General features: G+C 38.8%; 1 protein-coding gene across 3 annotated transcripts in view; it reads left to right on the forward strand.

The window, feature by feature from the left end:
• The window catches only part of LOC121378508 (myocardin-related transcription factor B-like), a 124,428-nt gene extending 100,003 nt beyond the window's left edge, over positions 1–24,425 (forward strand). For 2 of the 3 annotated variants that reach the window (XM_041506708.1, XM_041506710.1), the window contains 6 exons: positions 9,671–9,746; positions 10,854–11,015; positions 17,583–19,791; positions 21,012–21,147; positions 21,588–21,717; positions 22,863–24,425. In XM_041506708.1, the coding sequence (XP_041362642.1) occupies positions 9,671–9,746; positions 10,854–11,015; positions 17,583–19,791; positions 21,012–21,147; positions 21,588–21,717; positions 22,863–23,641 (3,492 nt within the window). In that variant the 3' untranslated portion in view covers positions 23,642–24,425. The remainder of the gene's footprint in view (positions 1–9,670; positions 9,747–10,853; positions 11,016–17,582; positions 19,792–21,011; positions 21,148–21,587; positions 21,718–22,862) is intronic. The other variant, XM_041506709.1, reaches the window with a different exon arrangement.
• The last annotated feature ends 1,499 nt before the right edge of the window (positions 24,426–25,924 follow it).

Genomic DNA, 25,924 nt, shown 5'->3' on the forward strand with positions numbered 1-25,924 from the left:
TCTTTTATATGCACAATCCCACAAACAGGATAGTACATACCACAGCCTTTGTTACACCAGTTGTGGATCACTGACTAGAACAAGAAGTAGCCCAATGAGCCCATTGACGGGAATCAATCCTAGATGGGTCACACATGAGGCGAGTGCTGTACCACTGAGCTACGTCCCACCCCCATCAATAGAATTGTAGCAGAGGTGCGATGGGTCTTAGGATTGATCATCCTATATAGACTGTTATCAAAAGCCATGGTATGTACTATCCTGTATATAAAAGAAGTCATTTCCTTTACAGTCCCCCACTGGACAGATCAAACGTTTTGTTTCCGGAGCATATCTTTGTTATCAATATATGTAGGATCATCAAACATTGCATGTAAGTACATCTTGGGATGGTAGTGTGTTGCGTACCACAACTAGGTCACTGCAACCTACTTTTGATGGGCATATTATGTATGTATGTTTTGATTGTTTGTTTTTGTGTTATGTTTTGCTGTTACAAGCAATGGATTATGATTGATACCTCTATCTATGAACTTAGGTTGTGGTTTGTACAGTCTTTAAGAAAGTGAATACAAATTATTTTTGCTACTGAATATTAATCATGTTTGAAAAACATTATGGAAGCCAAGCTAGTAGTTGGTGTGAAACAATATTCTCCATCATCACTGGACATTCCCTTTCTTTCCAGCCTTTTATCTTACCTGTTCCTTTGATAATTGAACATGGTGTATTATTAATAATAACTGGCTTTATGTTCATGATGTTTGACGAAGTAGGTACAGACACAGCCTCAAAGAAAAGACAGAAACCAAACGGAAAACAGGGTGAACTAGACTGTCTGATGTTCATTTGAATTGCAAAACATTTGGCTGTTTACACCAATTATGATTCATGGCAGGAAAAACACTGAAATGTTTGGTGATTAAATACCACATATATTATTTCTGCAACATATTGGTTAGGAAAACCAGCACAAAATGCTGTGAATTGCATTTGGTATTTATTGTATTACAAAAACCGGTGCTCAGTGCTGGATGCAGTGGCATGATGGTAAGCAGCAGGCTGTGCGGTGCATCTTTTTATCTTGTCTGTATTAGACATTCAGGAAGAAAATATTTCTGGTCTGAGGCATCGCCTTATTATATAGTTATTTTTGTTTACCTCTGTTTCTCAGAATTAGAAGGCTGCTAAGTTTAATCCACAAATAACTGAAGGAACATCACTGGTTAGCCGCTTACATCTTCATACATGTGTATGTCAAAAGCCATTCACATGATTTTCTATTTAGAACCATCTCATGTTTTCATCATTAGCTTTGTTTCTCCAATGTTAGCTAAACCAGTGGTACATACAGTATTATCTTGTTAAAGACTATTGCCAAAGGAGAATACCATGTTAAAACTTTAGCTGTGGAAAGCAGATCAGTTATGACAACATTAGCCGCCCTCACATGTAAAAACCATAACAGATGGGTCTATCGAGAATAATATTGACTGATGTGTACATACTGCTAATAACTTGTTACTTTCTGTGTAGCAACCATGTCTTGTTGTACACCCAGTGGTTGACACTTGGTAATACTGTCCAAATTATAGAAGCCAGGGTTTTATTTCTAAAATTTGATTTGAAACCCATGGCTTTGAAATTGGGAGTTTTAGCGTTGTTTTTAAAAAAAATTGGGAATTTTCAGTTTTTATTTCAAAAGCATCTTATTAAGCCAAGTTAGAATTTAAAAAGTAATGCTATATGTGTGTGTGTGTGTGTGTGTGTGTGTATATATATATATATATATATATATATATATATATATATATATATATATATATATATATATATATATATATATATATATATATACACACACATATACATACATACATGCACTTGTGTTTATTCAAATAAATATATCTATTGTACAGTACAAAACATTATTGGGGAGAGAAGGTGTGTCAAGTGAATGAGATTTACATTCAGATTGGCAATGTTTTACTCTATAATTGGGAATAAAAAATGACATAGCCTCTGTAGAATGGTGGGGAATGGTACCCATAATCGGAGTCTAGAAACATGGGGGATAAAACCATGGAAGCATCTGAATGCCAGGCTAGAAGTCTGTTTTACTGCCGCCATCAAAACCTCCCTGGACTGTAGAGAGGAGAGTGCTGGTTCAGTCCACTGTGGTATCGGTGATCAATCGATCACCCTGGCAGTGCAAATGGGTAACCCAGTGCCTTCTCTCTTGTCCAAACAGTCATCACACCCACTGTGGTATCGGTGATCAGTCGATCACCCTGGCAGTGAGAATGGGTAACCCAGTACCTTCTCTCTTGTCCAAACAGTCATCACACCCACTGTGGCATCGGTGATCAATCGATCACCCTGGCAGTGAGAATGGGTAACCCAGTACCTTCTCTCTTGTCCAAACAGTCATCACACCCACTGTGGTATCGGAGATCAATCGATCACCCTGGCAGTGAGAATGGGTAACCCAGTACCTTCTCTCTTGTCCAAACAGTCATCACACCCACTGTGGTATCGGAGATCAATCGATCACCCTGGCAGTGAGAATGGGTAACCCAGTACCTTCTCTCTTGTCCAAACAGTCATCACACCCACTGTGGTATCGGTGATCAATCGATCGATCACCCTGGCAGTGAGAATGGGTAACCCAGTACCTTCTCTCTTGTCCAAACAGTCATCACACCCACTGTGGTATCGGTGATCAATCGATCGATCACCCTGGCAGTGAGAATGGGTAACCCAGTACCTTCTCTCTTGTCCAAACAGTCATCACACCCACTGTGGTATCGGTGATCAATCGATCGATCACCCTGGCAGTGAGAATGGGTAACCCAGTACCTTCTCTCTTGTCCAAACAGTCATCACACCCACTGTGGTATCAAAGATCAATCGATCACCCTGGCAGTGAGAATGGGTAACCCAGTACCTTCTCTCTTGTCCAAACTGTCATCACACCCACTGTGGTATCAGTGATCAATCGATCACCCTGGCAGTGAGAATGGGTAACCCAGTACCTTCTCTCGTGTCCAAACAGTCATCACACCCACTGTGGTATCAGTGATCAATCGATCACCCTGGCAGTGAGAATGGGTAACCCAGTACCTTCTCTCTTGTCCAAACAGTCATCACACCCACTGTGGTATCAGTGATCAATTGATCACCCTGGCAGTGAGAATGGGTAACCCAGTACCTTCTTTCTTGTCCAAACAGTCATCACACCCACTGTGGTATCAGTGATCAATCAATCACCCTGGCAGTGAGAATGGGTAACCTAGTACCTTCTCTCTTGTCCAAACAGTCATCACACCCACTGTGGTATCAGTGATCAATCGATCACCCTGGCAGTGAGAATGGGTAACCCAGTACCTTCTCTCTTGTCCAAACAGTCATCACACCCACTGTGGTATCAGTGATCAATCGATCACCCTGGCAGTGAGAATGGGTAACCCAGTGCCTTCTCTCGTCCAAACAGTCATCACACCCACTGTGGTATCAGTGATCAATCGATCACCCTGGCAGTGAGAATGGGTAACCCAGTACCTTCTCTCGTCCAAACAGTCATCACACCCACTGTGGTATCAGTGATCAATCGATCACCCTGGCAGTGAGAATGGGTAACCCAGTACCTTCTCTCGTCCAAACAGTCATCACACCCTAAAGGTAGGGTGCAACATACTGGCCATGCTCTTTCCACTTCCCCATCTTAGGCCTCTCTCTCTAGAGGTAAGATGGAACACACTGACTTGCAGTGTGTTAGGGACCTACATGTACCAACTCAACTCTCTTTGCTTCCAGGGTTTCTGCCAGAGGGTAACACAGGTATGGCACCATACCCAAATGTTTTGCAGATTTTGATAAAATTAATTACTCCATCATTACTACATGACTTTCTTAACCCTTACCCTAAACCTAACCCATTTTCTTTTTGGGGGAGGTCCCCATACCCCATGTTGACTCTGGTTGCATTCAGCACACACATTGTAAATATTCAATTCTATAGCGCCATTCGCAAACATTTCTTTCTGGCAGAAACCCTGACTTCCATAGGGTAAGATGATCCCATCTTGTAAGTCTTTTTCATACATTCCTCTTTACACCTCACACAATGAAGAACCGTAAGGAACACCTCTAGAAATGATCAAAACCTTGAAAACATCTTACTTCAGTAAAGGAAAAATCCAAAAACACCAGAGTACACCTGACCATTCAGGTGGACATGGAATATGAAGGCAGATTAATGGACATGATTGTATGGCTAGAGTTGGGCTGGTGGTGTTCCATGTGTCATAGTGTAGGGTACGTAGCATTGTAGTGCTGTTACAACTGGAACAAGTTGTCTTAGACAGCAAGCTGTGCACGTGCAGAAACATTTTGTATTCATTGAGGATTCAGCTGGGTCGTAGCCCAGTGGGAAAGCGCTTGCTTGATGCCCGGGCGGTTTGTGATCAATCCCCGTCGGTGGGCCCATTGGTCTATTTCTCGCTCCAGCCAGTGCACCACGACAGGTACATCAAAGGCCGTGGTATGTGCTATCCTGTCTATGTAATGATGCATATAAAAGATCCCTTGCTGCTAATTGAAAAAAGTAGCCCATGAAGTGGCAACAGCAGGTTTTCTCCCTCAATAACTAAATAAAATGTGTTGAATGCATCGTTAAATAAAACATTTTGTTCTTTCCTTCCTTCATTGAGGATTCATATGCATATTCATGGGTTTAATGCTTTCTTGCTTTCATTGCCAGTTCGATGTAATGTAATTAAAATAAATGGGTATGTCTTATAGAGTGGTACATGTTGTTTTGTTTTTTCCTTTCTTGAAAATATGTTGAAAGTAGTGGGGTGCTCAGTATATACCAGCATGTGTTGTACACTAATATATGTTTTGGCAGAAGTAAAGTTCAAGGTCATGTGAAACCACTGGGCACTTGTTTATATATATGTGTCACTTGAGGCTGATGGTTTTTGTTTTTTGTTTTGTTGTACCATCTACTTACTAAAAATGTGTGATCTTTTAGTGACTACTCTAATTATTATGATCAGACATCCCAGTGGAGGTCTGAGAGAATTGCCAATAAATGAAAAACGGACTTAATCGCAATATATCAAAATCTAATTACAAACAAAAAATATCTGCTAATCTGTTTATCTTTTTTTAATGAAAACTGGTTTGCTTTAATATATAAAATGTAAAGAAAGAGAGAGAAGAAGAATTTGTTTTTGTTTTTTTGAGATGTTCATGTCTTGTTTGATTAGTGTTGGAGTGTTTGTTTACCCACAGCATGTCATGTTGGGGAGATACTGTAATGACTGGAATCTGGTAGAGGTATAGAACTGTGGTATTTTCACTGGTCATAGACACTGTTCACATGTCACAACAAACCCTGGCTCTATCATACATGTGGGAGAACTGACTTGATTAGTACTCTCAGTCTAGTCCATCCACTTACATGTAAACGTGTGCACAGACACCAAATAAACAGTGGTACTGTGGGTGTGTATAGAGTTGTATACTTTTCAAGTCTCTAACTACCTTCCTGGGGAAGTGGAGGTCAGCTTTTACATGAGGCAATGAAAACAAAGCAATAGCATCATGTATGAATATTCAACATCAAAGAAAATTAAACATACCTGCTTCAAAAACGTACATAATTTAACTATTATTCACAGATTCTGCAGCTTTTTATCAGATTTCAATTCTTTTTTTCTTCTTCCTTTTCTTGTATTCCATAATTTTTATCAAGTAGACTGAATTTGATGTGAAATTTAAGAAAATGACTTTTGTGTTGCTGCACATATAGAGTTTTCGTTTTAAAGATTACTTCAGAAAGTATATTTTACATGGGAATCACATTCATATTTTATATTTCACTTAAGAAACAGAAATAAAAGGTCAACAAAATGGTTAGCGTACATAAGTGGATTACTGAACAAAATATCTATATTCTTTTTCAAATTGTTAAAATTCTTGTTTTATTAAATTATTATTGATTCGTTTTGTGGAAAGACTGACATTAATTATCTCAGTTTATTTATCTGTTTGTCTGATTCATCTTGCACATCATGCCAACATGTTAGTCGCAGATGTTCACAGTCAAACTAAGCGGTCTGTGTATGCAAAGAGTCGACTAATACACAAAGATTATAGGATAGATATTTATACTTTATCAACTATCTTCGACACATCAGTTGATTAGTATTCTCAGTCCTGCATTAAGACATACCTGGAAGGAAAAGCTTGGTAGTTCTAGCTACACAGAAATGTGTCCTCTTCCTGGGGTAAGCTCCTTCAGCTATTAATTGGATTCAACTTGTCAGAGTTGATCAGTGCTGTGAGGTGTTTGGCATGTCAGGCAGGTGGATGTTTATGTTCATCCATCTGCTGGTCTGGTCATGCAGGCCAGATGCAAGAATGTGGCCTTATCAGAGTTTCTCATTACTGAGTTATATGCATTTATGAAATCATTGTGAAATGATGTCTAAGATAGTGGTAGGAAGTTGTATGTTGTATGTCTGTGGTTCCTTATCTACTATAGTGGTCCATATGTCATGGTTTGACATATAGTTTTATGGCTCATATGTCATAGTTTCACATCTAGTGAAGTTATCCATGTATCATAGTTCCACAAATAGTACTTCTTATAGTGATCAGTATATTATGGTTTCACATTTAGTACAGTGGTTTGTGCACCATGGTTTGGAATCTAGTATCATGGACTATACATGGCTTTGTATTTAGTGTAGTGGTCCATACATTGTGGTTTCACATTAATACTTAAGTGATCCATGCAACATAGTTTCACATCTAATACTTATAATGACCCATACATTATGATTTTACATCTAGTACAATGGTTTGTGCATCATGTTTCGAAATCTAGTGTAGTGGTCAATTCATCATGGTTTCACATCTACTGTAGTGGTCCATTGATTATGGGTTCACATCTAGTATAGTGGTCCATTCATTATGGTTTCAGTGGTTTATCCATCATGGTTTCATATTGAGTTCAGTTGTTTGTGTATCATGATTTCATATTGAGTTCAATGGTTTGTGTATCATGGTTTCTTATTGAGTTCAGTGGTTTGTGTATCATGGTTTCATATTGAGTTCAGTGGTTTGTCCATCATGGTTTCATATTGAGTTCAGTGGTTTGTGTATCATGGTTTCATATTGAGTTTGGTTTGTGTATCATGGTTTCTTATTGAGTTCAGTGGTTTGTGTATCATGGTTTCTTATTGAGTTCAGTGGTTTGTCCATTGTGTTTCATATTGAGTTCAGTGGTTTGTGTATCGTGGTTTCTTATTGAGTTCAATGGTTTGTCCATCGTGGTTTCATATTGAGTTCAGTGGTTTGTGTATCATGGTTTTATATTGAGTGCAGTTGTTTGTACATCATAGTTTCATATTGAGTTCAGTGGTTTGTGTATCATGGTTTTATATTGAGTGCAGTTGTTTGTACATCATAGTTTCATATTGAGTTCAGAGGTTTATGCATCATGGTTTAATATTGAGTTCAGTGGTTTATGCATCATGGTTTCATATTGAGTTCAGTGGTTTATGCATCATGGTTTCATATTGAGTTCAGAGGTTTATGCATCATGGTTTCATATTGAGTTCAGAGGTTTATGCATCATGGTTTAATATTGAGTTCAGAGGTTTATGTATCATGGTTTCATATTGAGTTCAGAGGTTTATGCATCATGGTTTCATATTGAGTTCAGAGGTTTGTGCATCATGGTTTCATATTGAGTTCAGAGGTTTATGCATCATGGTTTTATATTGAGTGCAGTTGTTTGTACATCATAGTTTCATATTGAGTTCAGAGGTTTATGCATCATGGTTTCATATTGAGTTCAGAGGTTTATACATCATGGTTTAATATTGAGTTCAGTGGTTTATACATCATGACAGGTGCTGTCTATCTCATTCTATTTCTGCTACAGTCGTTTATGATTACATATATCTGTTTGTAGTTTCACACACTGCATTGCTCAAGACGCTATTGCCATTACATGTAGTTGTTTTTGAGGTGGGGGGTTTTTGGTGTTTTTAAAACAAATTCTTGCATTATTTAATTCCTATTCTTGGCAACTGCTTTGATTGCCAGCACATAATTATTTGAAATGGCTCCTGCAAATTTTTTGAGAATGTGTTGGTGTTTGGAGCATATTCATAAACACCCGTGCTAACCGACAACGTGAAACAGTTCACTGAACTGCCAGCTGTTTAAAATATAAGATGATTGTTGATCTGTTTTACCTGTGAAAACAATTAGTTTCACATCATAAACAAATACCTGACGCCATCGTTAAAACACATTTGCTCTGCTAGTACCGCATACACACTATTTTAGTAGAGGGCAAGTTGATAAAACTTTAATTTAGTATTGAATTTTCAAAAATATTTTTAAAGGGAATGAAGATAAGTTATATCACGTAAAGCAGTTGGTGTGTTCAGAATTATATTTTGGCTCCAAAATGATTACTGCTTGCCACACATGGTTTTACTTTACAATGATTGATGGTGGTAGATTACAAAGATGCCTAAACATATCTAAGATGGTGGCCAAAATGGCCACTGTTGTGTTTTAAAAAACAGTCAACGTTTATGATAACTCACCCATATTTTGTTGATGATTGCAAAATGTTTGACATCCAATATCTGATGATGAATAAATCGGTGTACTCTTAACTGTTATAGCACTCAGATACTTACTTTATAAATCTGACTGTCTGTTGCAACATCCAATGAGGATTCTAGTGGACGTTCTGTGCTGTGAGGTTTCTAAAAGTGATGATTTTTATCATGAAAACCACCACCACAACAACAACAACAACACTATTCCATGTAGCATCTATGTAATTTGTTAGCTTTTTTATTTGCATTTTATTTTTTTGCTTAATTTTTATGAAGATGCTTTCATCTGAAAAGCTAAAAAAATTACCTTTAACCTTTAGACTACAGGATTAATTTTTAACAAAAACCACGTTGAGTGGGTACAAGTTTATAATTTTTACTCACATATATTCACTTAAATGTTTTATAAATACATGAAATAAAGTTCATATATGAATTGGTAAGTATTATTTTCGTGTCTTTTTTTTTAATTTTTATTATTTCAGATCGAAAAAGTTGCGTTTACTTACGGGCATTTGTGGCCAGCTGTCCAGTATTTATGTCCATTATTCCCGATAACAGTGGTTTTCTGACCAGAATTTTTTTTAAAACCCGAACTACAATTCATATTGCAATATTTGGTAATTTTCGTTGTTGGTAAATTGATCAAATTTATTATCAAATTAGCTGTCACAATCAGATATCGATCCCTGAAAATTACCGTGACGTGCCTACATTGTTGTCAAGCGAAAATACTTGCCGAAAACCACTTTTTGAACTTAAAAGTTTCCGGTGAGTGTTGTGTGCAAAACGGCGGGAAATATGAATTGGGGAATGCACTGTATACAGTGTACAGTATATCGACTGACGTGACGTCGGGCGAGATATCTCGCCTGCAGTACTCAGAAGGTGAAGCATGATTTAGAGATTAAACTTTTTAAAGATCTTTTTAGCTTTTATTTTAAAATAAATATTGCGACCCTGATGCAGTTCTTTAATAGTTTAGTTCATAATTTTAATTTGTTTATGTGTTTCAGACCGGGGACTTGCTGAGACACAAGATTCAGACTCGTCCTGACCGCCAGTCTCTCGTCCAGCAACACATCCTAGAAGGTAACTACCAATCACAGCCTCCTTCTTACAGCCAGCCGTTCCGTGCTCGTCACATGGCAGACTGACAAAACCTCATGTGTTTGTCATCTGCACATGATTGACACTGAAAATCACACACACACACCAGTCTCATGATGGGGCAATTACAACTGGCAGAACTACAAACTCTTAATTGGCTTGCTGGTGATGGATGCATGTGTTTTAAAATTGTCCAATCGAAATGTCTCTTACTTTCGGAATCCATAATGAATCATTACCTACACTTTGACTGGTGTTTTCTCATCTTAAATGAGTACCACTTGTGATGTAAGAGGCTGGGACGTTGCCTGTTATTTGTTCAATGGTACAAGTCATTTGATTAGTCCCCACAAGTGCTTTTCACCAACATAATGATTGGTGGTCTACTCTTGATGCTAAGACAGACAGTAAACATTATTGTTATAGTAATATTACTTTTGAAATGAGTTTTCCTCTCTAATCATGATTAAACAGTTTGTGATGTGTAGAATATCTTGAGTGTTAAGGGAATTAGTGTTTGAGGTAAAGGGGGTGGGGGAGTATGTGTTTTAAACATAACATATTATGTTACATAATATTAATATTATTGAATTGTAATTATTCTAACCACATTTAAATTGAGTTGAAAGAAATCATTTCTTGCTATTGACATGTTAGGCTTCGAAAAAGAATTTGTCCTCAATGGTGTGGGCTGAAAACATTGAAAACCTGCAATTTTGGAGATTTTGAGACAAAACTAAATAAAGAAGGCACAAAATTCATAACAGACTGAGTCTTTACTGCAGTTTATGATGATTTATGTTGTTTGTTTTTTTTGTTTTTTTAAAAAGGTTTACTACTAAACATTTTGGAGTTGGGTTTTTTGTCATTGGAAAAAGTTGTAATTTATTTTTGTGTTTCCAAACCAAATATAATGTTTCTGTGTTTCAAATCTTTTAACCAAATAACCATGAACGAAAAAACCCAACCCAACAACCACCCAGCATGACAGGTTCTCTCTCTCTCTGAAAGCTAAGCATCTTAACCATTCTCTGCACTAACCATTGTTCCGTTCTGCATGCATGGTTGCACTTTTTACCATTTTTGCAGACACCAAAATCGACCGATCTTTGCACGAGCGTCAGAGACTGCTCAAACGGGCGCGCCTGGCTGACGACCTCAACGACAAATTGGCACACCGACCAGGTCCTCTCGAACTGGTGGAGGGTAACATCCTTCAGTCGAGCGAAGAGCTGGTGGAAGCTATTAAAGGTAGAATACATGCCTTAATAACCACACACACACACTGTACCATCACTGGCGGTAGCGGCGGCGGCGGCAGGGGCAGCCTGGTTTGTTTCTTATCGGTGATTGTTTGTTGTGGTGTGTACTAAAACACAGATACTTCACGTTGTTGATATTACACGTGAACATATTGAGGTTATACATTGTTGTTATTACAAGATACATTGATATTAGCAGTAATGATTTCCGTTTAAAATTTAAATACGAGTGTGTTCTTAACATACTGAGGTTATACTTTGTTGTTATTACAAGATACATTGATATTAGCATTAATGATTTCCGTTTAAAATTTAAACATGAGTGCGTACTTAACATATTGAGGTTATACATTGTTATTACAAGATACATTGATATTGGCATTAATGATTTCCATTTAAAATTTAAACATGAGTGCATACTTAACATATTGAGGTTATACATTGTTATTACAAGATACATTGATATTGGCATTAATGATTTCCATTTAAAATTTAAACATGAGTGCATACTTAACATATTGAGGTTATACATTGTTATTACAAGATACATTGATATTGGCATTAATGATTTCCATTTAAAATTTAAACATGAGTGCATACTTAACATTGAGGTTATACATTGTTATTACAAGATACATTAATATAAACTTTAGTGATTTCCGTTTAAAAATTAAACATGAGTGCGTACTTAACATATTGAGGTTACACCTTGTTGTTATTACAAGTTACATTGATATTAGCATTAATGATTTCTGTTTAAAATTAAACATGAGTGTGTACTTTACATATTGAGGTTACACCTTGTTGTTATTACAAGATACATTGATATTAGCAGTAATAATTTCTGTTTAAAAATTAATGACAAGTACATACTTAACATATTGAGGTTATACATTATCGTTCTTAGAAGATAGGTTTATATTACGATTTTACATTAACGATTTCCATTTAAAATTAAAAACATGAGTGCGTACGGTACATATTGCAATTATGTATTGTTGTTATCACAAATATATTATATTAAATATGTATATTAACATTAACAATTTCCATTTGAAATTTAAAACATGAGTGGGTACGGTACATATTGCAATTATGTATTGTTGTTATCACAAAATATATTATATTAAATATGTATATTAACATTAACAATTTCCATTTGAAATTTAAAACATGAGATTATTCATTGTCATTATTTATATTAACATTTCTGATATATACTCTTCAAAAGAAGAAACGCAAAACCACATTGTCGTAACATTTGGAGAATTGATTTAATTATTGAATGGTGAGTCCGATAATTACCAAATGTTGCAGGATTGTTCACAATTCACTCTAGTCCATTGTGAGTAAGTGATAGGACACACCACCAAGGTCAAGGTCATCTGGAGTCAATACCGGGTGTGGCCTCCGCGTGTGTTGACAACTGCCTGGCACCGCCTGCCCATTGAAGCAACCAGAGTACGGATGACGTCCCGGGGGATGGTGCCCACTCGGCCTGCAAGGCTGCTGCCAGCTCGGGCAGGGTCTGGGGCTGTGGTTGTCGCTGTCGGAGGCGTCGGTCCAACTCGTCCCATAGATGCTCAATTGGGTTCAAATCCGGTGATATCGATGGCCAAGGAAGGACATTAATGTTGTTGTTCTGTAGGAAAGCCGTTGTGAGACGTGCTGTGTGAGGTCTGGCATTGTCATGTTGGAACACTGCGTTGGCGTTGGCCATAACTGGAACGATGTGTGGCCGGAGGATCTGGTCAATGTAGCCCTGTGCATTCAGGTTGCCCTGCACGTGGACCAGGTCAGTTCTGCCAGTGTGTGAGATGGCTGCCCACACCATGACACTACCCCCGCCGAATCTGTCCACTTCCTGCACGCAGTTTGCCGCATAACGTTCACCACGACACCTATACACGCGACATCTTCCATCATGACGTCGGAGCAGAAATCGGGACTCGTCACTGAACCACACCTGTCTCCATCGCAGTTGAGGCCATTGTCGATGAATCTGGCACCACTGCAGTCGGAGTCGACGGTGTTGTGGTGTTAAGATGACACCTCGAACTGGACGTCTGGCACGAATTCCTACCTCACGTAGGCGGTTCCGTACGGTCTGGTCTGATATCCTGCGCAAACCTGGTATTGCTGCGGCTGTGGAGGTGGCAGTAGTCAATCGTTCCCGAAGGTGGCGTACCCGGATGTAGCGGTCCTGCCCGGGGGTAGTGACCCGTGGTCGACCGGATCTAGGGAGGTCACGTGTTGATCCATGTTGTTGGTAACGGTCCCACAGTCTGAAGATGGTGCTTGGGGACACATGGAATGCCCTGGCAACGGCCGTTCTGGATTCGCCTGCGTCTAGTCGGCCGATGGCATTGTTTCTCTGCGGTTCACTGAGACGTGGCATGTCCTGGATTGTCAACTGTTTGCCAGATACAGAGGCCAGGCAAGCGAACACCCTGCACTTTTATACTGTTGGTGTTCATGTTGCACGTGCAGGCAACGCACGTGCAGTGGTGACATGGTTTGCATGTGGCTGCGTTTTTGCGAATATTCACATTTTGAAACTTTATTTTACAGTAGCTGCGTTTTATCGAATGTAACCGTGGGAATGTGTTTGGGACATGCAATGACCTTATATTCATAAAGCATGAACCGGTAGGAAACATAAAATCGGAGTTATAACCCATTTGTACCCCTTTGCGTTTCTTTTTTTGAAGAGTATACAATTGAAATAATTGTCTGTACCCTCTTATCGATTTATCATCTAGTTAAATATTCGATGTTTATATAATCTTTGTCATGATTGCAAGATACATTTTTATTGTTGTTTATAATTTCATAATGACGTGATTTTATGTACTATTTCTCAGTGATTATTAATGCATTTTTCATCTAGTTAAGATGTTATTAAAAACACATGTAACTTGATTAATGGACTGTTTGCACAAGCTGTAGATTAGATTTGTAGCTGAAGTTGTGTATCCTGAAGCTTGGAGTTCAACTTGGCTCCACAAACAGCTACCTGGGTTAAATAACAGTCTGGTCTGCCAGTGCCGTGACTCCGACCAATATCCACTGTGTGTTTTCATTACGACACCACCTCACTTTTCTCTCAAACCGACTTACAGTGCCGTGAATCCGACCAATATCCACTGTGTGTTTTCATTACGACACCACCTCACTTTTCTCTCAAACCGACTTACAGTGCCGTGAATCCGACCAATATCCACTGTGTGTTTTCATTACGACACCACCTCACTTTTCTCTCAAACCGACCTGCTGTACAAACCTGTAGTAAGCAATCCACTAACTAAGAATTTTTGCTATGCCATATGAAGATGCTTATCACGGGCTGACTATTAAAAAACAACAAGATGTAATTATATATCTAATTCTGTTTTCTTCGTGAAGATTTCTGGTCTGTTTGTGTGCTGTTCGTTGATGTTAATCATGCATGGTTTGTTTGCTTTGAGTATTCAATATTGGGCATTGAATTTTGGAATTCACTTAATATCTGATGATCTGTGATTTCATTATTGTTTGACATTTTCCATGTTTATATTTGTACCTCAAAAGAATACTTTATTTCCTTAAATGTTTAATATATAAATTGAAAAATAACAGTTTTACAACAAGCTCAATTCTGTACTAAGAACTGTAGCTGTCAGTGGTTATGAAAACATCTTCAACATACATCTCTTATTTTATTCCCTGTTTATGAAAACATCTTCAACATACATCTCTTATTTTATTCCCTGTTTATGAAAACATCTTCAACATACATCTCTTATTTTATTCCCTGTTTATGAAAACATCTTCAACATACATCTCTTATTTTATTCCCTGTTTATGAAAACATCTTCAACATACATCTCTTATTTTATTCCCTGTTTATGAAAACATCTTCAAGCATTAGTGTTTATTTTTCTTCCACGTTGCTGGATGACCCAATAACATTTGGTAGCTGAGAATGTGAACACTAAGGTATTGGTCTACTGGAAGCTGAACACAGGTATAAGGTCATGCTGTTTTGTTTGTGTGTGGACAAGAACTGGGTCAGATGCAGAATCACCAGGTTTATAGTTCACACCTGTGGAGGATCCATCCAGTCTGTTGTTGATGATGCAATCCCCATTGTTTTATTCTGTGTCAGTGTCCGGCCAATCATAGGAAGCACCACAGCTTGTGAAGTCTATTGATACAGTATGTGGAGAGAGATGTAGTGGCATGGTAGAGTACATGGGTTTCGGTGACCCAGATACGTAGCTTCATGATGGAACAGATGGGCTTCAGTGGTGGAGCTTTTATCTATGAGTTGTCCTGGAATTGATCACATTGTATGTAGCTTTGAGGCCCTGTCATTACTATTTCATTTATATTGAGGTCTGCTGCATCTTTTTCCTCTAAGCAAATACATGGTTTAAATACAAATTTATTTTGTACAGGTAGGTAGTGAGTATGTAAAAAATAGGCCTGCCCCCAATTTGAAATTTTTTTAACACGCTAAATTTGCCGAGTTTGCAGGATTTGGTATACAACCAGTTGGGTAAAATCCTGTATTAATCACTTTCTCATGTCTGGAAAAGTTTTGCTTTTTCCATGGTATCTTGGAGTGGTTTCTGCCGGACTGAAAGGTGTGTCTGCGGTAGATAAGTAGATTTGTAATGAAATAAAAGTTTCATAGCAAGCATTGAAGCTCATCATTGGTAGCAGGTGATGGGCAAGTGGTAGTAGAATTGTAATGAAATATCCTCTAGTAAACAGTGAAGTCACATGCTCTTCAGTTGTTGGTGACAAGTGGTAGACAAATGGTAGAACTGTAAATTAAGAACTACTTCTTATTTTTATTAATTTGTTTTGAGGGATGGGTGGTAGGCTTCTAATAAGAATGTTTTAGTCAGCATTGAAATGATGAGCACTCTTTATTGGTAGAGTGGTAGCTAGTCTTAGCAAGCAATGCGGTCTCCTCATGAGGTGAAGTAATACTCTTGATTTCTTTGATAATGAGCCTCTTGAATTTCAACAATTTGTGTAGTGAAAAGTTAGCAAGTGATAAATGTATTATACTGTAATCTCTCTTGGACTAGATTCAAGATTGATGGGATTCTGTGCTGATATCTTCCAGACTACTCTGCAGGCAGTTCAGTCTCTGAGTTAAAAAAAACCCCATCTTTTGGTTTTCCTCTTTTCTTCCTCTATATCCCGTGCCATATAACTAAATAAAAAAAAAATTGTGTGTATGTTAAATAAAACAGGTTTTTTTCTTTTTTCCATATTATAACAATGATATAAAAACAAAACCATTCCATTTTTGGTTTAGAAATTCCTAAATGTTTATGATATGGTAATGTAGATATAAATTATATTGCATGAAATTAGTTTTTCATGGCTCATGCTAACAGACTTAATGCAATGTCAGTTTAACGTATTTGCTAATGGTTTACAGGTAGCCTGGACACAATTTGAACTATGTGGTAATGGTGTACACATATATATTTTATGCATAGTGTCAATTTGTACAACTTGGTAATAGTTTATACTAACAAGACTTGATCAATCTAGACTACTTGGTGATGGTTTATAGTGATGGAATTGATATCTATCAGTTTGGTCCACTTGGTAATAGACTCGATATATGCATGGTACATCATAGGTTTGGTAATGGTTTACACAGGCTTGACAATGTGACAGTTTGGTCATTGGTAATGGTTTATACATAAACTGTCAATTTGGTCCACTTGGTAATTGTTGATACTGTGTCAGTTTGGTCCACTTGGTAATTGTTGATATTGTGTCAATTTGGTCCACTTTGGTAATTGTTGATATTGTGTCAATTTGGTCCACTTTGGTAACTGTTGATGTTGTGTCAGTTTGGTCCACTTGGTAATTGTTGATGTTTCAGTTTGGTCCACTTGGTAATTGTTGATGTTGTGTCAGTTTGGTCCACTTGGTAATTGTTGATGTGTCAGTTTGGTCCACTTGGTAATTGTTGATGTTGTGTCAGTTTGGTCCACTTGGTAATTGTTGATACTGTGTCAGTTTGGTCTACTTGGTAATTGTTGATGTGTCAGTTTGGTCCACTTGGTAATTGTTGATGTTGTGTCAGTTTGGTCCACTTGGTAATTGTTGATGTTGTGTCAGTTTGGTCCACTTGGTAATTGTGGATGTGTCAGTTTGGTCCACTTGGTAATTGTTGACACAGTGTTAATTTGGTCCAACTTGATAATGATTTCATCAATTTCATCCATTTAGTAACAAGACTTGATCAATCTAGACTACTTGGTGATGGTTTATAATGATGGAATTGACACTTGATAGTGATCTAATACACATTGTGAATTTAGTTAACTTGGTAATGGTTTATATGGATAGATGTGTCAAGTTGTCAATTTTGACTAATGGAATGGTACATAATAATAGACTTGAAACAGTGTTACCGTGACATATGGTGTCAGTTTGTTCTACTCGGTAATGGTAATTGATAATAGAGTTGACACACTATGACCTTGACACAGAGTGTCAATTTGGATTGCTTGGTAATGGTCTTCATTGATAGGTGTAGATTTTGTTATTGCAGACGGCTTGGTGTCCTACTCCAAGACAGATGGCGATGATGTTCTTATGCAGCCCAACGTGTTTGTGTTTGACGAGGAGAGTATCAGTGACGGTGTCCCTTCCCCGCCACAAGATGACTACAGCAGCCTGTCAGACATCAGCAGCCCCAACTCCATCCCACCCGCCCCGGAACTGACACTGGCGATACAGAGGAGTCCACCAGGACCAGCAGTGATCAGCAAGAGTTCCTCCACAGGACTCCTCACCACTCACACCTCCAGCTCGCCGAAAAACAACTCCAGCTCGGGAAACAACAACAAGTCCAAGCCAAAGAAGTCAAAACCTAAGACTGCACCGAAAGCTAAGGTTATAAAATTTCACGAATACAAGGGTCCACCGAGTGTTGCCAAGAGTCAGGCGAGCACTACACCTGTGGTCAGCAGCACGTCGACAACCAGCAACGTGAGCAGCACGACCACCAGCAGTGGTGGCAACAACAACAACAGCAGCAGCAGCGGTGGGAACAATGCCGGGGTGAATAACAATAACGAAACTCCTTACCACATTCTGCTTCAACAGCAACAGCTGTTCTTGCAGTGGCAGCTGGAGTTCCAGCAGAAAAACATGCCATTCCTACTAGCCCAGCAGAAAGTTGGTCCTGATGGGCAGCCACTGCAAGGACTGCCAGGTCTGCCTGCTCAGAGCATTGCAACGAATGTTGTTGTTCCAGCACCCGTGATCTCATCTGCCCCGGCAGTAGTGTCCACTCGTGCCTCGGTTCTGCCCTCTACAAGTATCATTCAGACTTCAACACAGACTCAGGGGTCCCTTCCTCAGGAAGCCCACTCCTCACAAACTATGCAACCTAGTGCACAGCAGCATGCAAGGCAGGTGAATCACTCACCAAACAATTCAGCTTCTCCCAAGCTGCTGACGGGAAATCTTGAAGACTTGAAAGTGGCCGATCTAAAGGCAGAGTTAAAGAAACGTGGACTACCTGTGTCTGGTCCCAAGCCTCAGTTGATTGAGAGACTTAAACCATACACAGAGGCTGCAGCAGTGTCTTTCACATCACCCGCATCATCTGCTACTGCTCACTTGCAAGATAATTCACTAAAGTCTATAGTACCAGTGTCACTAGCAGGATCTATATCGATTCTGGACGCAAACATGGTTTCGCCTCCTTCGTTTCAGTCAATGGGTTCTGTTGTTAGTGTTAAAGTTAAGGAAGAACCTTTGGCAAACACCTCCCCTCCAACATCACCACCAATGGCTGAGGGTGTTATTCCCATGTCTCCGGGCATTATAGACAAACAGAACGTGATTAGATTAAAGAATCAATTAAACTCAAGTCTTAGTTCAATACCAATGGCTGTGGATACCTCCAGACCACCATCGGTTGCTCCCCCGAGTGAAATGACCACGCCTATGGATGTTGACCAGACCATGGAGCTGAAGCCAAACATCAGTGTTATAGCCACTCCGAACATCAACACGAGCATTCACACCATTTCCCCAACAGTCCAGCAACAGATCCAGCAGAATCAGCTTCAGCAGCAGAAACTACAGAAGACACAGCTTCAGTTGCAGCAGCTACAACAGCTCCAGCAGCAACAGCTGCTTGTCCACAATGCAGCATCTTTGGTGACTACAACTGCTTCAAAGACAACGAGCCTACCTCAGGTGAGTTCTGTGGACTTGCTGCAGCAGCAGCAGAAACACATTGAGGAGCTGCACCGACAGCTGCAGGAGTCGCAGATGAAGCTCAAACTGCAGGCGCTACATCAGCAGCAGCTGCAGCAGCAGAACCAGGTGTTGTTGCAGCAGACTGTGGTGAAGCCCCCAGCAGCTGCTACCACCACACCGTTGATGAACACCATTCAAATTCTGTCAGGAGATGGAGGAAAACAGCAGATTTCCGAGTGTGCCAAACCGCTGCGGGTTCCCACACAATTGCTGCAGACGACTTCAGCTGTCCAGGGCCTGCCTCAGAGCATCCCGGCTGTGATTGTGACGGGCAACATGAACAAGATGAGTCAGGTGAACTCGAGTCTGAACTCCATCCTCAAGTCAGCCACTCTTCACGAGAGTCTGAACCATGGCAAGGTGAACACTGTGTACGGGACGAGCAACCTGCAGCCTTTCATCTTCACCTCAACCAGCACAACGACCCCAGTCACTTCTTCCATTCTGCTTAATGGTATCACAACTACAAGGTAACATATTGTCTGCTTAGTTCATTCAGCTTTAAGATAATGTGGAATGAATTGACTAAATTTGTGTTTTGAAATTTTCGTTAAAATGTTCATCTATGTTTAATATCTACACTGGGAACTATTCATATAAAACATTTTTTACTGAAGTTGAGTTCTAAAATTCCATACACTGATGTCACAGCAATACCATTTTGAGTCAAAGCATATTGATTTGATTTTCAACTTTGGTACGGAGAGTAAACTTGTATACTCTAAAATCTAGAAAATTAATACATTTGTAAAATGTTTAAATTATAATTGATAGTAAAAGAATTGCTGTTTAGAATTTGTTAAAGGACATGAAATGCATGAAATGCATGTCCAATTTGAAAAGACTTCAAACCCATAACCACCTAGTAGGGGTACTTGTGGTCTGTTTTATATTTATTACATATTCTCAAATGATTTTCTGGCAGAAAGCCTGACTGATTCTTGACGTTACATTTTTATTGACATGATATGTGTAGATGCTGATGAGCCAGATATTACAAAATTGAGGTCCAGCACTTGATTATTTAAAGCTCCAATCTTGAATATAATTAATATTAAAACATTTGGAAAGATTACGCAGTATGTTTCCCTATGATACTCCTGATGTCCAGCCTGGATCCCTACATGTTCTGTTTCTCACCATTGTCCATGGGTGGCAGCAGTCTCATGGGTTTCTCGGAAAGGCGCCAATACAGCATTATCTTCTGGGCTCTATGTTAGTATTAGCATCTGTGATAATCGTTGGAAATAGTTTGCTTTGTGTGTTGATAGTTTGATGCAATATTGGTTTGTTAATCACAGCTCCAAACTGTTCCATAGTTTAACCAAAATGTTTATTTTTGTATTGTATTTAACATATGAAACAAACAGCAAATATGATAGTTTAGGTGGGGTTTTTGTTGTTTTTTTAAATGGCTCTAATAAAGTTGCTTTATCAACCATCTTTGTTGTCCGTGTAAAAAAAATTGTTATTTTTCAAATGAATGAGTGAAAAGGACATTTTGACCCTGGGTTTTGGCAAACCTTGTCCCAGATAGAAAATTCCACCATTCCAAGTGTACCTTTTCTATCCCACATTACTACATACATGTTGTGTATAATGGGAGTCTTATAATCACACACACATACATTTTGATTGTATCGTTCCATGTCCTGGGCTTGCATTAATGACACAGATTGCTTGTTTGCAGACCTCCCTCGCTGCCTAATTCACCCATAGATGGACAGAAAGTGTTGACAAGAAGTTCCTCCAGTCCATTCTTCAACCTCCCTATGAGGGAGCCTCCTAAATATGATGATGCCATCAGAAGCAAAGTGCAGCACAAAGTAAGAGGCTGTGTAGTTATAATTAGTTAATTTTCCATTTAAAAATGGTCATGCTGTGTCAGAATGCTTTTAAATAATTAATGTGTTTTTTTTCTTTTTTTTCTTCAGTGCAACCTAAGATGTGTTCAGGAAATTGAGCACTTGCAGTTTCTTGTTAGACTGGGGTTTTTTGTTGTGGGTTTTTTGGGGGTTTTTTTTGCTCTGTTAAATTCATGTCAATGGCAGATTTCGTGCGAGTATTCACCTTCCTGAACATATGTTTTCCACGTATCTTCAAAGCTCTCTGTATTTAATAGTTAATAGTGATATGATATAAGACTACCATTTAATACATTGTTAGATGGTTGCTTAATACAGGTTGACTGTATTTTAAAATCATCTGAAAATAACCTTTATACTGGTATGTTTTTCACTAGTCTTCATCCGACTTGATTTTCTAGACTAGCCCGGTTATGTTTGAAAAAACCCAGCGGACCAACCACAGCCCTAGTCCTAGCCCCGACCAGATCACGATGAACCACAAGAGTCCCATGATGGATGACGTCCTAGAGATTCTCATCAGACATGGCGGTAATGCAGGGATCTTAGTAATGCAGGGATCGTAGTGATACAGGGATCTTAGTGATCGGGATCTTAGTGATACAGGGATCTTAGTAATATGGGGATCTTAGTAATGCAGGAATCTTGGCAATTCCTCAATCTTAGTAATACTGGGATCTTAATAATATGGGGATCTTAATAATATTGGGAACTTAGTAATACAGAGATTTTAATAATGCAAGGATCTTAATAATGCAGGGATCTTAGCAATGCAGGGAGGATCTTAGTAATACAGGGATTGGAGTAATACAGGGATCTTAGTAATATCGGGAACTTAATAATAAGGGGACCTTAGTAATACGTGGATCTTAGTAATACGTGGATATTAGTAATATGGGAATCTTAGTAATATGGGGATCTTAGTAATACAGGGATATTAGTAATACGGGGATCTTAGTAACAGGAATTTTAGTAATACATTGATCTTAATAATAAGGGGATCTTAGTAATACAGCAATCTTAGTAATGCAGGGATCTTAGTAATATGTGGATCTTAGTAATACAGTGATCTTAGTAATAAAGGGATTCTGATATGAGGCCACGGTCAATATTGATTAATTGCACTCCATAAAACATTATATTGATCTCATGACAGTGCCATGATTGTTTTATTACTTCAATCATTTAATAAAAAAATGAATATTCAAACTAGGCAAGCATTCATGCACTATGCAATCTAATAAAGCAGATGTCTATTGCAAAACTAGAGCAGTGCAATATGATCTCAAATGAAATCGCACGTGACGTAACATTAACCAATCATGTACCACATCAAGTAGAATATGCATGAGTTAATAAATGAGAATATCCGTCAAGTAATAATATTAACACTAGTTATTTATTAAAATGTCATTGCTTTGTTAGATAGTTTAAACTAATTGCTCTTTTAAAAGTAAAGGTAAAATGATGACATTTACATAATACAATAGAATTGTTGGTTTTTTCACAGTACCTATAGTTACGTCAATTATCCAAATGTCACTGCTTTGTTAGCTGGTTTTTAAAATTAATTGCTCATTCGAGAATAATGATGAAATTATGAAACTTATGTAATAAAATAATTTTCCAATGCATTACAATTGATTAGTTTTACATTTTGTTTTTGTGTTTACCAGAACTTCCTCCGAGTGCTGCTGACGAGCCGTTGCCGACCCCGAAGACGACGGAGCCGATGGTGATACCTCCGCCCGTGTCGTCCGTTCAGCAGATGTCGGGACAACAACAACAGACTGGACAGATACGCAGCAACATCGACGTCACGCTGGCGTCCTCGGTTCCCGCGATCACCAACAACAATTTCACCACTCACAACAACAACATAGGTGTCAAGAAGGACAGCTTGTCGTCATTTGTCGTGTCGGTTCCTGGAACTAGCGACCCTTCCAGCTCCGAGCTGTTTGATCTCACGGAAATGTTGTCATCGGGAACCGATCTTGGTGCCATGGACTGGAGTTCGGACGGAACCATCACGGGTCTCGATCTGTCGGACCCGACCACGACGATCTCGTTTGACACCAAGGTTAGTGAGTTTGACAACAAGAACCTGCTGAATGTTCCCATCAGTTCGTTCTGTGCTCAGAACTTCACCGTGGGCAGCGCGCACGGGTCGGAACCGGACCTGGCGTCGCTGGGGCTGTCCGAGTGTGATACAAACAGCAGCATGCAGATCGATGTGTCAGACTGGCTGGACGTCATCATGCCCAGCACGGGACTCACGCCCCTCAGCACAAATGCCCCCGTTTCATTTTCCTCCGATCCCATTCTGACGCCAAAAACTCAACAGGAGGTGTTGGATCTGTTCAACTTTGACGAGTCTGAGTTCAACACGCCCACGGACCCGACCGCAGGCTTGAACTGGGAGACTCTGACGGAACCGAGTGCCAGCTCAAGTTGACTGTATGTCTGACGTGTCCGCGTCACACCGGGGTATTAAGCTAAGTATTCGTTCATTGATTGGCTCTCTACATGACCGACCAGATGAGCCGAGCCTTTTTATTGGACCAAGTGCCTACGATGGAGCCAAGTGGACCAATCGGGATGGGTTGGCGACAGTTGTGACTGATAACGAGACGGGTGGACTGTTGTGAAGCTCTGACTTGTTGCGTCTTGTTAAACTGAAAAAAACACACAAAAAACCACAAAGTGTGCGTGTCACTTGGTCATTAATTCTGTTCTTTCAGATAAAAGTAGAAGCCAGTTCAAGCCCATTGCTCATAAAATAAAGAGTCAGATTGTAGCTCAGATTGAGTCTAGACCTTACTGCCATACAAATTACAAGCAGTTTTGAGTCTGAACATTCAACTTTGAGCTTCAGTCATGACTGTAAATGTTTACTAAACACGGGCACTGGGTGAAGATTGGTATGAACCAATTAAATTCATAGTTTGTTTCAGCCAATCGCTTGCATTGCCTGGTGTGGACCAATCATTGACAGGCCACTTGAAAAAGTTGGAATACAGGCACATAGACTGCTGACTTGTATACTGTACTGATATGTGATACAAACTCTCGACGTCTTTCTAGAAGAAAGCAGACAGGGATGTTAGCACGTGACTGGAGTCACTGGCTGGACGAAGTTAATCCTGTTAGCTATGAATTAGTTATTGGTTTTCACATTTGTCATATTAACATTGTGAATCTGTGTCATGAGTTTCATAATATATATATATATATATATATATAGTGTGTGTGTTCCCTTGTTTTCACTTTGATTTACATTCGTCGCAGTTCAACGCGCTGTATCTTGGGTCCATTAAAACGGAATGAAATATTTGAAATATTTTTGTATCTATCTGCTGTAGATTAGAGTTTTCTCCCTTTTCCTATGGGGGCAAGTTGGACAGTGAATTGGGCCTCGAGTTTCAATACGTTTTTGTCATTTTTCAAATATTTGGTGCTATGTGTGATGCTGCAAAAGTGATAGATAGGTTTAGGCAATATATAAAAACAGAAATTTCTCGTCTTCTTCATACCACAGTGTAGAATTAAACTTAATTATGTGCTATCCTGTCTGTGGGAAAGTGTATATAAAAGATCCCTTGCTGCATTAGGGAAAATGTGGTGGGTTGCCTCTGATAACTATGAGTCAGAAGTACCAAATGTTTGACCATCCAACAGCTGATAATAATGAATCAATGTGCTCTAGTGGTGTCGTTAAACAAAACAAAGTTTGACAAACTTTATTTCGATTAAATATTTAAAAATTTCCAAATGTTTTAATTTTAATGTTTTTTCTTTTAACAACAAAATGTTGGCATTTACTTTCATTCATCTATTTCAGGCAACATTTTTTGTCTTTATCTTTGAGTTCTGCAGGCCTCTTCATTAGGGAAGGGAAGGGAAGGGAACTATATTAACGTGCCCACATCCTTACGGTTCGGGCACGTTTTTGTTAGGTAATAGCAGGGGAGTAGTCTGATGCTCTCCTGACAAATAATCCACACAAGAATTTTCAAATAAGGAGTATAGTTCTATACATTAAAAAATAGGCATCATAACAATAAATAATAAATCTGATAGATCAAAGTCGAATTGAGAAACAATTGTTATTCAATCGGCTATCTCTGGGTGAGCAGCAAAAGTTTGCCAAATTATCTATTAAACTTCAAAAATGGCAGAAACCCATTTATTTACTAACGAAATATCAATTATTAAATGAATTCATTTTGTATAACTTAAATTTAAATTTGCCAAGTGTTTGTAGAATTCACAGTTGTTGAATTTGGCGACTGCCAGAGCTAGCCCTGCTATTTGTAATCTTTTAACAGAAAATGAAGTGAGAATGTGCAACTGCTGACCTCACGTGGAGAGGCCTGATTCGGGTTCTGTGAAATGAGAAATGTTACTTTTATATTTCGCCTGAACAATTTATCATTGTAGAAGTGTTTCAAAAGATGTTAGTTTTTCTCTTTCTGCATTTGCATTAATACAAATAAACATTTCTGAAATTTTGATAAAAATTCTAGGAATAATGTATGTCTTTGATTAGTTTCTGTGAGAACTGGTATCATGTATCGGACTGTATTGATTCGAGAACTCGATTCACGATCGTCCAACTGCCCCGTTATCACCAACACATGTATGTGTGCTCTCGACGCCTCTGTAAAAATGCATTCCATTCTTGTGTGTGCTATCCATGGCTTGGTCCCAACAAGAGATAGTACACATCTTTCCATAC

This window comes from Gigantopelta aegis, chromosome 8, assembly GCF_016097555.1.
Source record: "Gigantopelta aegis isolate Gae_Host chromosome 8, Gae_host_genome, whole genome shotgun sequence".
In the NCBI taxonomy this organism is placed as follows: domain Eukaryota; kingdom Metazoa; phylum Mollusca; class Gastropoda; order Neomphalida; family Peltospiridae; genus Gigantopelta; species Gigantopelta aegis.